Source organism: Cryptotermes secundus, unplaced genomic scaffold (assembly GCF_002891405.2).
Source record: "Cryptotermes secundus unplaced genomic scaffold, Csec_1.0 scaffold540, whole genome shotgun sequence".
NCBI lineage: Eukaryota > Metazoa > Arthropoda > Insecta > Blattodea > Kalotermitidae > Cryptotermes > Cryptotermes secundus.
Genome location: NW_019742447.1, coordinates 1,004,493 through 1,019,428, shown reverse-complemented (window position 1 = coordinate 1,019,428; position 14,936 = coordinate 1,004,493). Strand labels below are relative to the sequence as shown.

At 40.3% G+C, this 14,936-nt stretch overlaps 1 protein-coding gene across 1 annotated transcript in view; it reads left to right on the top strand.

Moving 5' to 3' along the window:
* Positions 1-14,936, top strand: part of LOC111873194 — a 183,155-nt gene that overhangs the window by 149,751 nt on the left and 18,468 nt on the right. Inside the window, exon 7 of the mRNA XM_023867708.1 lies at positions 14,184-14,310. Within this exon, the coding sequence (XP_023723476.1) occupies positions 14,184-14,310 (127 nt within the window). The remainder of the gene's footprint in view (positions 1-14,183; positions 14,311-14,936) is intronic.

The window sequence follows — 14,936 nt, the reverse complement described above, 5'->3', positions numbered from 1 at the left end:
TTTGTGAACCGACATTTCGCTTCCATCTTTGTGGTAGAAATTTGTTTTGGTGGATGAAAGATGGAATTGCTTTTGGATCGTGTTCAGCAGTAGGACTCTAACCATTGTTTTAGAGAGACGGTTATATTTTGTAATTGCAGTAAGACAATAGTGTACTTACAAATACAAAAAGCTGATTTCGAAGTATCGTTCCATTTTTAGACATAGCCCAGAATTTGCATACCTGACTGAGGTAAACCAGATATAAATCTCTCTAGGGTTCTCGGCCTCTGATTAATTCTGCAGTTCTCTCGAATGTAGGTAAACTTTCATGCGAAGTTTAACCACTGTAAAAATTTTCGTTTACCGTTCTATTTAAACGAGAAATGTTTTCTTCAAAACGCTAACACTTTCTGATTTTGGCACTGAAGTTGCTCGGCACAAATTTAGCAGTTGAGCATTTTCTACTACCATATGAAACAGAGAAATAAGCCTGTTGTGCTGTAGAAGAAGAGTGTCATATCTGTGACCTAATCACATGTCTGATGCCTTTTTAAGATAATTAATGCCATAAAAGCGCTATCAACTGTTGCAATGATTGGTATTTTGTAAATAGGTAACATTATATTGAAGATTACGATCTTCTGAGGTGGGATGTCGTGCAGTTTTGTAGCTATCCCACAAACTGAAAGGTATCACATCCCAAAGGGCAGTAATCTTAATGGAAACCGCCCCAAACCTGCATTACTCAGCTTACTACAATCACTAACACCAACATGGCTGCGCGATACCGTCATCACGTAATACGAAGTCCTGCAATTGGATACGGTAATACATCTCTGAAAAATGTGCATATTTGTTGAGGCATCTTTTTCTGTAAAATATGATAAAATGGCGGCTTCATCAAATCTTTATTTATTTTGTTGTTTAATAGCGATAACTAATGAACCATTAGAGCTAGACATGTAAAATTTAGTATGGAGATAAGTAACATATGTGCCTACAAATTAAATATTAAATATTGATTTACGTCGAAAATTAGTGCCAATTTTGGTGGATAGAGGTTGTCGCGTGATCAGCGCAACGAATCACCAGGGCCGTTAATTTCGATTTTCTAGACCGGAGCCGCTGGTTCCTTGAAATAGCTCCTCAGTTATCCTCACGAGGCTGAGTGAACCCCGTTGCAGACCCACTACTTCTCAGAAAATCTGGTAGCACCGGGAATCGAACCCGGAACCTCTGGATCTGTAGCCAGGAACTCTGGCCGCTAGACACAATTTCGCCTACAAGCGGCGGTCGCTCGGTCGGCGTAGTTCTCTTGCGGACTCAAGACATGGAATTTCTTTTAAGTCGAAAATTAAAATATAGCTACATCTTCGTTATGTGCAACGAATTTAAAGTTACTCGAAATGAGAAAATCAGTAAATGATAATATTGTTAAGGTGTTCATGAAATTATTCGTTACAGCCAAGAGCGTGGAAGGTTGAACACAATGCATGTGAAAGTGTATTTCTATACCGTTTACATCTTTACAATCATTTTCAGATTATAAAGGAGTGTGCAGTCTTAAGTTGCGTCCACATTACTCGTGCTCGTGCATCAGAAGCTTACTGCTGCCGGAAAATCAGGATCTGGAGCTGATATCTGTTGCGAAGAAATGCGAAGCTTTGTATGCAAACCAGTTTGGGCGTCCACTTCGTCAGCTCCAGATCCTGATTTTCCGGAAGCAGTAAGCTTCTGACGCACGAGCACGAGTAATGTGGACGGGCCTTTATGGAACTAGAATATTACTGTTCGTAAAAGCACGTCATATGACCCTATCTTGATTCAGTTGATTCCAGTTATTTCTGCAACATTTCATTCATTCTGTACCTATGTCTCCCAGGCTACCTCCTCAGCTAAGACGATCAACTAAATTTAATACACATTTCTCGTGCTGAATTTACGGTCACCTTATCCTTTCATGCTTCATCACCTACCAGTACTAGGTGAGAGAATAAATTGCGAAGGTCCGCATGGCACATATTTCTCGAAATCTTGCCGTATTTTTTGTCCTATATTCTAAACACTTTTTTATTGCTAGTGGGGTGGGACTAAGTCCCTTGTACTGCGGCCACTTCTGGCCTATTGTACCAGCCCCAGATGATAGGTGAGGGTGATTGTGGAGCAACTGGTGGAATGAAGATTGGCAGGGGAACCAAAGTACTTGGAGAAAACCTGCCCCAGCGCCACTTTGTCCATCAGAAATCCCACTTGACCAGACCCGGGATCGAACCCGGGCCACCGCGGTGGGAAGCCAGCGACTAACCTCTTGAATTATTGCGCGCCATTCTAAACAATTTGGTTTGAAACAAGCTCAGTTTGCGTTCCTTTTAAAATGGAAGACTACCTTTCACCTTCATATAAAACCACAGGTAAAATCGAAATTTCGAAATCTTACAGAAAATATTATGGATGATAAATGAATGTTAGAATGAATTTCATGCATTAATTTTCTTTTTATTTTAACTTCATACATCATTCCGATCTGTTACTATGATTCCAAATATTTGAATACTTTATCTTTGTAATATTTTGATGTAATTTATTAGGAATTTTTGTATTATAATTATAATTTATATTTTTATGACGAATATGTTTTTGTTGCTGTATCCATTCATAGACCAAAGCCCTCCCTGATTTCTAACACACATTCGATGTTTCTTTCAATAGCAGCAGGCTGAATATTGATTTTTCAGTGCTGTAATTTTGTTTCATTTTGATGCCTGATGTGAGGATGTGATACTCTGAGGACTGCAGCGTTAACTACATTTGTGTCCTCCTTTGAAGTTCATCTCTAAACCCGGAAAAATAGTCCGGAGACTTAGGCTTAATCTGTAGTTCTGTATGACAAGTAATGAGATGCTTCTCAGGTTTTGAAGACCTGGAACTTTCACTTTACAGGCTGGTAGCTTGTCCTGCAGAGCGGTGAACCATGGCTTAAAATATTTGCTATCATAGCTTACTTTCGAACGAGTTGAGTTTTCGGCATTAAATCGAAGCAGTTGCGTGATGGCTGTTGACAATACAGTGCTCAATAAATTCCAGCCATGTACAGTGCGCTAAAGATGCCTTCAAAGAACCGAATAACTTCTGCTGTAGTACAAGTATCAGTGTGGTTTAGTGTTGATGGAATCTGTTGCAGTACTGCACAGGCCCTGCATCCTGTCCTCAAATGAGCTTATTTTCTACTTTTGGTAATTACTGTACATTTTGTTGCTGACTTCCTGACTTATGTCACTGAGTACATAAGGTATTTGGAAATACATCTATGTTGTAGGTTACTGTCGTCTGGGATGTGACGCCGTGTGGTGTGGTAGAAAGGTACCGTATTTCTGTGGACCTTCCTACCAGATTACACGGCGTAACATTCGAGAAGACGTTAATTTTAACTAATGCTTTTTATTCTACTACACAGTCCGTCAACAATGCAAGAAACTGTTCCTTCCTTTTTACACTTTCACTCTCGAGACTACAAGATTCGGCCCTAAATGGCCATCTTCCGGTGTAGGGCCGAAACATGTAGTGTCGAGAGTGAAAGCGTAAGGAAGAAGGAACATTTTGTTGCATTGTTGACGGACTGTGTAGTACAATGAACGGTATTAGATATAGTAATGCAACAGGAGGCTTAAATACAGGATTAATTTTAAAATTATTTCTCGTGAGAACATTTAGATGTAACTTGTTGTGTTAGTAACAATTAGGCGGTCATACACAAAATTTTTCCGACAGTTTTGAACCGTCATCGTCCTGATATGGAGTATTTGGAGACACAGGTCTGTTCGTATCCACTCAAGAGTTCTTTCAGACACTTTCACCGCGTCGTTAAGTCTGCATCTAAACCATGCAAATGCACTCGCGGATTTAGCGTGTATCAGAACTGTGGTGGTTTCCAGCAGTGAGGTAATTTCTTCTTCTTCTAAAGGGAGTTTGATTATAATTTCGCTTTTAACACGATCATGTTTTATTCCATTAGGAACTGCGTTTAGATGTACCCGTTAATGATACGTTATTAATGTACATTGTACCGGCCGCGCAATAGCTCAAGCGGTTAGTTGCTGGCTTCCCACCGCGGCGGCCCGGGTTCGATCCCGGGTCTGGTCAAGTGGGATTTGTGGTGGACAAAGTGGCGCTGGGGTGGGTTTTCTCCGAGTACTTCGGTTTCCCCTGCCAATCTTCATTCCACCAATTGCTCCACAATCACCCTCACCTATCATCTGGGGCTGGTACAATAGGCCAGAAGTGGCCGCAGTACAAGGGACTTAGTCCCACTCCACTAGCAATAAAAAAAATGTACATCGTAGAACAGTAAATAACCCATTCTTAAGCGAATACATAATTTCCCTGTTGAGAAAATAGTTGCGGGTCAAGTTTTTGTCCAAAGACTTAGGTCCCGATCAAATCCACAGACTTCTCTACAGTTTCCACTTACTACCACAAGGTTTTAAACTTCGCGTATTAAATTTTCGGCCTTCTCCTCTGGTACCTTCATGCGCCTTCGAGTCTGCACATAGAACCGTGTATGGCCCTTTACGAGTATTGGCCGACGTTTGTAACTTGGTTCTTTACTTCGTTCCGATAATGTTTATGCCTTGCTTCAATATATTGCATTCAATATAACGTTATTTCAATCTATCAATTCTACCATGAATTCTCAACATTATGCACTGGGTTTAGACAAAATTCAGTATCCCAGCAGAACTGTCTGTTTTTCGCTGTTTATCAGTTCACTAGGTTTGTGCGTTCTTAAGACACTTATGCCTGATGCGATGAAAGAATTCCCTGTGGCTAATCCAGGTACTGATGTACAGTAAAGCTCACTTCGCAAAAGAAAAAAAAATGTTGATATTTTACAAAAATGTTCCAGAGACTCTCATTGCATGCATGACCAAACAGATTTAACGTATGCGGCAGATAAACGAGGAAAAAGCAACAGGAACACATTTTTGAACCGCTGTTGAAGTATAGGGACCGCCTCTGTGGTGTAGTGGTCAGAGTTCCTGGCTACAGATCCATGGGTACTGCGTTCGATTCCCGGTGCTACCAGACTTTCTGAGAAGTAGTGGGACTGGAACGGGGTCCACTCAGCCTCATAAGGATAATCGAGGAGCTCTTTCAAGGAAATAGCGCCCCTGTTGGAAAACCGAAATTAACGGCCTCGGGGAACCGTTGCGCTGACCATGCGACACCTTCTATCAGCTAAAGTTAGCACTAACTTCGCCGACAAGCGGCGGTTGGTCGGTCGGTATAGTTTGCTTGCGGACTAAAACCATGGAGTTTGTAATTTTTTGTTGTTGACGTATCAGTCGGCCGTTGGCCAATGATAAGGACGCGTGATAGAATCGTTAACTCCAAAGAAGTTGTTAAGCAGATTGAGTTGAATGCAGTTAACAACTATTCTTAAATTCGTGAGTTTGTCTTCTGCTTGTAATATGAGACAGAAAAGAATTGATCTGAAACAGCTAACGTGTGATTTTTTATTTAAACGTAAGTGATCTTGACTGTAATACAACGTGATCGTTTACTCGAACCGACGTCCAACACAGGGCAACCGCAGGACCCGTAAGTTGAAAACTGCTGTTCTACAAAATACATCAGAAAACATGTTACATTCCAGTCATGCTTCACTAAACAAGTTAACTTCAGCGTAACTCGTCCAACCCGTATTCGTAATTTGCTCTCTTCTAGTCGGTCAGCTGTGACCTTTCCACCGCATTCGACAGAACATGGCCCGTCGTTAATCGTAGTAGTCGAAGAATGGTCTCTTACTGTGACGAAAGAACAAAACTTGACATTTCGTTACGTGGCGTTAAGAGGAGGGGAGTGAGAAGTAAAGGTAATAGAGCAGTTTACAAAACTAGAAGCTATGTAGGCCTATGAAACACATGTGTAAATCTGCCTGCTTCTATTATTAAGTTAATTTTTTAATGATGACAGTTACGGGAGATTGGAGAAATCTACATAATCAGGAGGTTCATAACTTGTACTCTCCTCCAAGTATAATTAGAGTGATCAAGTCGAGGAGGATGAGGTTGGCAGGTCATGTAGCACGAATGGGGGCGTAGAGTGATGCATATAGGATATTGGTGGGAAAGCCGGAAGGAAAGAGACCACTAGGAAGACCAAGGAGTAGGTGGTTGAACAATATTAAAATGGATCTTACAGAGATAGGGTGGGATGTTATGGACTGGATCGATCTGGCTCAGGATAGGGGTACCAGTTGAGGGCTCTTGTGAACACGATAAATGTACCTTCGGTTTTCATAAAATGTTGGGAAGTTCTTGAGTAGCTGTACATTTGGCGGTTTGTCAAGAAGGGCTCGGCTCCATTAGTGAGTAAGTGATGGGTTGGACATAATATTTACAATTGTGCTGAGGAAATTGGGGAGAGACGTATACGAAACTTCTGTATGCATCGATTTTTGGGGCGAACTCTTATAAGGCACAGAAGGAGCTTAAGAATAATATTAAAATGGCTTTGAGCGAGCCTCATGGGGAATTGTACTGAATTTATCCTCTCAGTTATCAGTTGGGCTTAACTAATTAAGCACTACGCCATGAAGACGTATGGGGGAGTGAATGCATGTATCCACGTCTTCTTGACCCCAGCACTAGTTTGATGGGAGTAGTCAGCTTCATGTCCCAGCTACTTCACCCCCGGGGAAAAAGTCCCCGGTACCCACTAGCTAGGAGACTGGGTGGGCTAGGGCCTGTCTGGACGACGTGGGGAAGAGAACAAGAACTGTGTACTATAAGAAATTGGTCTTACCTTGTTACTGTTCTAATCCAAGATAGGGTACTTGAGTACGGGACTTTCGAAGTTTAGAAATGACAATGATCTCATTGGGTCGCATGCTTGACCCAGGATTCTGTAACCGATGTCGAGCCGAAGTTCAGCAAAATCAGAGATACCCAGACAGCTGCTAGCAATCCGGATTCAGTCTTGCCAAAATTAATTTTGTGTGCGTACGATTAAGAATTTGGGACAAGCATTGATAAAATATTAATGCAGTATACTCGTATGTTTATTTCATTTGGTCCAATTTCTTAAATTTCTATCGCCCCCTCAAAGAACAAGATGCTCGAAGATGAGAAGTAATTGTTGGGCCGATTTTTTTTATGGGAAGCCAGAATAGCTTAGTCGGTATAGCGACTAGAATGTGGGCTAGATTACCGAGGAATCGAGTTTCGATTCCCAACACGTGCAAGAGGTTGATTTCTTCTCCATAAAGTCAAAGCCGGCGCTGGGGTCCACATAACTTTCTATACAGTGGGGTACCGGAATCGTTTTTTTTTTCCAGGAGTGAAGCTGATCGTTCGACTTTATCTGATGTCGAGGTTAAGAATGGTGGAGTTAGGCCTCCACTTGCCAAAACGTTTTCATGGCGTGATGCTTAATTAAGCCTGGGAATAATTTTACGTTTTTAATAGTGTTACATTTTGTTCCCAAGCTAGGAAGCAAATGATCACACACTCAATTCAAAATTATAATGGACTCTTGCCTTTGAGAAAACGAAATGGGGATACGAATGTTTGGTCCTGTGTTTCTCTTACTCTTTTCAAATCGACAATACGTCATTTGGAAAATATCTAAGATCCCAGCTTATAAGGTTGTATATTCTTCACTTCTAACCATTGCAACTGACTAACCATGGTGCGAGGGCTCTAACAAAGTAACAGAACTTGAGGCGTAGGGTTTTCAACAAAGTTGCTGACTTCTCCCCAGGGTTCGCAGGAACTTCAGCACTACCACGGAGACAGCTATCCTTCAGCGGGGAGTAGCCAGGTAAGCCTCTCGTGGAACCTTCTAGCAATATGACATTAATTTTTTTGGTTTGTTAGCAGTGCGCTTCGAATATATGTTTTCCCTCCGCACTTCATATCTGTTGATTATTAAAGACGTTAGTATGTATAGTAAGATGACGCATAATTTAGCAAGAAATACGGCAAATAATCTTGAAGATTTTCACCCAGCTGTAAGAGAACTGGACTGCCTCTGTAGTCTAGTGGTCAGAGTTCCTGGCTAAAGATCCATAGGTCCCGGGTTTGATTCCCGGCGCTACCAGATTTTCTTACTGGTGGGTCTGGAACGGGGTCCACTAAACCTCATGAGGATAATAGAGGAGATATTTCAAGGAAATAGCGGCTCCGGTCTAGAAAACCGAAATTAACGGCCGTGGGGATTCGCTGCGCTGACTATGCGACACCCTCTATCAGCTAAAGTTGGCATTAAAGCAGCGGTCGCTCGGTGGGTATAGTTCGCTTGCGGACTAAAGCCATAGAGTTTGTTTTTTTTTTTAAAGAAAATTGCTGAAGCCTGATGCATTTCAATATATTTGCTGTTAAATTTGCAACCATGCTTTTACACGCCAGAGTCATTATGAGGTCAGTATAAAATCGTGAACCGTGTGCAAAAGGATGTGAATTATTTCGGAATACTTAACAGAAACAACTAGCTTATGTTTTACATTTTAGGAACTCTCCTAGAATATTAAAGACAGCTTAAATATTAAAAGCTATTTAAGTCTTATCAGAAATGGAATAGTGAAGTTTAGAAAATTTGGAAGATTTTTTGAAAACTTACCATCCTCTAATAAGGTCGTGATCAGCGTAGTGTAAATCCATGATTACTCATAAAGAATTTATTTACCCTTGTGGTGAAATAAGAGAATAATTCCTGTTACATATGAGAATGTCGAAACCGTGCCTTTATATGGTTTCACAGTCGTAAATGTTATTAGTCGAATTTCTTGAAGGGAGATGAAAGATTAGGTTGTTTAAATACTAGGACTGTTGTACACATACGACTATTTCCTATATTCTGAGTAATCTTTATATTGTATATTTACTTTAATGATTTTTTAAGTACTGAGTTTTAATAATTTAATTGTTCAATTTAATATAAATCCTAGTTAGTGATTTAAGCGGTCTCCGTAGTCTAGGGGTAACGTTCCCACCTTATGACTCAAGGTACGCGGGTTCAAACCCGGCGGAGGTCGTGGAATTTTTAAGGGCGGAAAAATTCCGGGAAGAAGTCCTCCGGGAGGGACTTTAAGCCGTGGGTCCCGTGTCGTAGACCTCTGAGCAAAATTAGGTAATAATTTCCCGCCTAAGTAGTTTCCAATGCCTCTGGTAGATGGGGGAAATATCAGGTACCGACGGCCGACCTCGTTGGCTGAACGAGGCTGATAGCACGCACCAGTACCGGTAGGGTATGGCGACAGTAGAAATTAAAGGGAGACGCACAATGGACCAATAACTGGTCTAAGTGCATGGGGAAACCCACCCCCTCTAATAATAATAATAATAATAATAATAATAATAATAATAATAGTGATTTAAGTGTTAACAGCATTTAGAAATACTTTGATGCAGAAAGGAAGTTTTAAAACAAAGTTTCTACCTGCCAGGAACTCGGAATATTACGCAACTATAAACACCCAAGTTCTTGTAATTATCCTAGTACGAAGATGGCAACATTTAAGATATTAGATGGGCATTACATATAGCATAAAATGAGTAGAACATGATTTTGGTTGATAAGATCTTGTTGAAAATGTCTGCGTGGGTGACTTGTGAGCAGTGGTTGCGAAGGTATCATCAAATAGATCTTCGAGAAGTAAAGTTCATGAATGTGAGGAAGCGGTTGAGATTGAAATCTGTGGTGTGGATGTTTTGTTGAATTTGATGTATATGAACATTAAAATAGAAAATGTGTTGAATAAATGAATACCTGTCTGTAGATTACAATTAACTCTTTAACTGGCAGTTTATTATTTATATGTTTTGGGCCTATGTTTGCGTCGAATGTAATGGAGCAACGGTCAATGATGGTCTTGAAGGATACTCTCCTGGCTTATTTCCAGGGTATCACGTATATTGGCATTCTCCTTAAGAAATTAGAGGAACCCACAGCATTCCAACAAAATTGCATTGACACAGCAGCTATTAGAGCTAGGTATGTCCCGAATGCTTGACTATAAAATGTTACCTTTATACCAGCCTGCTTGGTAGCCATTTACACATAAATACACTGGGGTACTTTCAGTTTGCTATTCTGCATGTTTTCTGAAGCATACTGTTGCAACCCTTATATCCTCCTTGAATTAAATAGGAGTACGTGGGAGGAGCTGGGATAGGGCAGTCGGTATAGCGACTGGCTACGGGTTGGACGACCGAGAAGATCGGAGTTCGAGTCCCGGTAGGGTCAAGAATTTTCTCCAGGTCGTCCAAACTGATTCTGGGGCACACCCAGCCTCCCATTCAATGGGTACCGGGAGCTCTTTCCTGGTGGTAAATCGGCCGGGATGTGAAGCTGACCACTCACCTCCGACTAGGGACAAGGTCATGAAAACCTTTATCTATATATCCACTTCGCAAGTCATCTTCGAGGCGCAGTTCTTGGTTAGTTAAGCACAAGAACAACTTAACCTTTAGTTTGAAATTCGGCATATGCTGCAAGAATATTCTCCCTTCAATATGTCAATATGAAAGAACCCCTGATTTGCGCGGGCAAATTTAACTAAGCTCCAAAAGGACGCCTCACTGCCATTTCAAGAGATGTGATCATTCTCCATCATAAATGTGGAATTTAAAGTTTTCGTAGTGGTGATTATGAAAAGTTATGTTTTGTGGGACATACCGCCGCGTATTCCGTTGAAAGTCAGCCGAAGTTTCGGAGGAACATTTCGTCTCCATCTTCAGGGTTGAAGAGTAAGCCAAGAAAGAAACGAATATGAAGCAGGTAAAAACGCAGATGTGACTGCTTTTGTTGATTTCTTGCTTGGCTTACTCTTCAACCCTGAAGATGGGGCGAAATATTTTTCCAAAATATCGGTTGACATTCAGTTACACAGCATTATATTCCAGAAGATCAACCTCGTTGTTAACCCCGTGTTACAGTGTTGATTCCAGTTTGTAACTCCTAAAATTTCAAGGTAAGATTCTTTAGGAGCAGATCTCTCCTTCCTTGGAAACCGACTATTAGCAAAATGCTTGGGCTCAAGTGTCTGTTAGTACAGGACCTTTTGGACCGGTATGCTTCCTTTGAGGGGAACACATTCTGTCAATTATGTCCACATTTTTTTGTACATGGGCAATTTTGTCCACGTGTCAAAATATCCATCTCAATATTTTTACTTCTGCCATCCCTTTTATCCATGAGTTAATTACTTTGAAAAATTAAATGTGAAAACCAAGCATAGCTTAGAGCATGGGGGAAGGGGGGTCCCAAATCTCCCATGATCCAGGAGGAGGTTGTCTTTTCACTTCTAGGAGAAGCTATTTAGTCTTAGATCACATGAGCACAACTGCTTTGTTCAGTATATTCCTGTCAACTTAGAATGTGCCTAAAGCTGCTAAAAGGAACACTCATAGGTACTATGTAACATAAAAAGTGAACTTTAAAATATGAACGAATTATCCCTTCTTTCCTTAGAAAATGTATGGGGGAAACATACTATATGTTTTAATCAGTCATTTCAGATATTCACAAACAGCTATTGGTTTGTGATAATATTTAAACCCTTTGAAAGAGGTATATGTAAAAGTAACAACCTCTAACAAAGCATCTTTAATAAAGGTACATTGACAAAACTGCATGGATATTCTGTGCCAGAAATGAACAATTGTATGTCCACATTAGATATTTGTGGATAATATAGTTACTGGAAGGAATATGTGACTAGAAAAAACTGATCCTAATGTGAACAAAGTTAACTAGGCAATCCTGTACACAGAACAAAGAATATTATTTGTTGAACATGACTTTGAGAATTTCATACTTTTACTAGGCAACCCACAGAGGGTGGGTTCAGTATGATGATTTTGGGTCCCATCATGTTGAAAATTAAAACTATCAGTTTTATAATGATGATTGTCATAATCTGATGCTAAGACATTCTAAAATATATTGCAGATACAGTATACTGAATTAAATAACCCATAACCAGATAGCACTACGTGGTGTAAACAGTAACTATCCACTCTTTGTAAACCTGTGTATACACATGACATCATTGATGACCTTTCCATATTGCTGTATATTGCAGTCTAGTGGTTAACCGTACAGTGATCTTCATTGAAGTTTTTTCTCCACCCCCCCACCATGGAAAATGCAAAGCTACTAAACTAAATTAGGCTGTGACTGCTTCCTTTGATGCCTTTTCTGCTTTCTCATTCTCACTTGCCCTATCACCCAGAGCTCCATAATATTTTTGAAATTGAACAAGGATCATTATAACTAAAGAATCAATCACTTTCATATTTTCATGACTTACATGTGTGTAACTATACAGGGGTTATTAATTGGTGAATTGATTTATTGGCCACTACATGTGTGTGAATATAGACGGGGTATGGCCTGGTCATCAACAGCCATGCCCTATCAGCAGCTTCTAACAGTGGAAATTCTTCAGCTTCACGCACTCACATCATGATTGTCTGGTGAATATCCCACAACTTATTTCTTGTCAGCTGTCAACTCAACTATAGTACTGTCTTTTTTTCAGCCTTCCTTGCAGAGCTCAGCTCAACTCAACTTCCAACCCTGAACTCAACTGTCAGCTGAACTTGTCAACTAGAATATCTTCAATATAACTCCTCAGAGCAGACCACATTGAAAACACCGTTCCTCTGTTGTTGCACACGTGTTTGTATCAGCAGGAACGTGTTTGCCAAGCAATTACTTAGAACTAGGTTGCATAACCTGTTGTTCTATTGTTTCATGTGTGCATGCATGTTGTCGGTGTTACCTAGCAATGGCCACTGTTTGCAGAGTCACCACTTAGCAACAGGTCTACAGGGTGTCCCAGGAGGAATGTGCCAAACTTCGGGAGGGTGTTCCTTATGTTAAAGTATGCCGATATAACCCAAAACACCTATGTCCAAAGTTGAACGGTTACGGAGATAATGGCCCAAGAAAAGTGTGGTCTTCTGGCAGGTCCAAGCACTGTACCTCGCTGTACCTCTCAGCTGAGAGCCCTTATCTATGTTTGTCCTTGAGTGCGATGATACTCCCTAGCCGTGCTTATGTAGTTGGCTCATACCAGAACGCGCAGTCAGCACGTTACGTCATCGCTCGCCAGTCATGTGTTATGTATACTGCTTGGAAACCTAAGGACAATTATGACATGGCGAGCGAGTATTTTGTACTTCAATTTTATGGCTTTCCGTCACTCACAAGTTGGTTTGATGTTACGTACATTATTAACATTACAGAATCCACATATTCCTGCCAGTTTTAATATGTATTTTGTAATCAACAAGTGTGTAACCCCGGTCAAAGTTTGACACTTCTCGGGCCATTATCTCCGTAACCGTTCAACTTTGGACATAGGTGTTTTGGGTTATATCGGCATACTTTAACATAAGGAACACCCTCCCGAAGTTTGGCACATTCCTCCTGGGACACTCTGTATATGTCACTACTTCTTTTGACATTTTCAGTTCCTTCTTATGAACAATACCATGACAACTATTCGGACTTCTTAGGAGAAACACCACCACTGGCATTCGATAGCATCCAGAAGAGTCATATGTTTAAAATTACTTAGAAAATATGCAGCTTTTATTAGGATAAGTTATTAGTTATTTTTGCCCTATTTAAAGTCACTCCTCTAATGCATATTTGCTGTAGCGTCAATTTAGTGTTTGATTGACATATTGGGAAGGATAAGGTCATGATATATTTTTAAGGTACTAAGTAAATGTTTTCTTAGGGAGACCAAGGGAATCCTGTCGATGTAGCCACTCAGTGCACTGAGAATATAACCTGGAGTCTCCTGAATGCAGACACTTTGCAGCCCTTTTTATGGGAAAGAGTGTGACAACCTTGTAATTGAAGTGTATTTTAAATTATATGTGATAATCAAGCTTAATTGCAGCAATATTTATTGAATAAGAAACAAAGTGATGTTATTTGGAAACCTGAATGCCCCTTGTCAGTGGTCACTTTTACAATATCCATGAGATGGCACAAAAGAACACCACTCTCTACTATTACCTCCACCATCACAGTATTATCTTATTCTAGGTTTATTTCACAGGGATTCTGCTCTGATCCATGGGTATCACCACCATCCAGACTAAGATATTGTATAGGATCTTCCTGTGTGGTAATTTGTGAAACAGTTCGCTTATGCGTTCATTGACATGTTTCATTTCAAGGAATCAGAAGGAAACTCCTATTGAGCGTGAGATTCGCTTGGCCCGAGAAAGAGAGGAAGAACTGCGTAGAGAGAAACGCCTTCCTCCACTCATCTCTCAGCCTTCACCACCAACTGGAAAACAGGAGGTCTGTGTTTATGTAATTAGGCTGTAGAGAATTATTTTGCTGATAGAGAAGATAAAGAGGGCCTGGCATAGATAAAATCTCAATCAGTTATAGAAAGAAAATGAAATGTTATGTACTATATTAAAATAAAGTATAGTCATATAACATGTCAGCTGGTATTACTCTTCAAACCATCCTCCAGACTCTGAGGATATGCTGCCCTTAACCATACAGTGGATGTTGATAAGTGGTCAGTTTCATGATCTTCCTGGCTCTTGCGGAGAGTAGGTGATAGAGATTGTTCCAGTTCTGATGCATTTTCAAAGTGGGGAATTATAAAGCATGGTGTTCCACAGGGATCAATTTTGGGCCCCTTACTTTTTCTTCTCTACATAAATGATCTATCAAAACCCATCAATAATAAATCTAAACCAGTTCTATTTGCAGATGACACTAGGATAATATTTAAGAACTCTAAAATTGAAGACTTTAAAAATTATATAAATTTTGTATTTGAAGCTTTAAATAGATGGTTCGAAGCCAATAAACTCTCACTAAATTTTGATAAAACCCATTACATACCATTCTTAACCAAAAACAGCCACCAAATTGATCTGGTCATCAGTTATGCCAACAAATTAATCTGT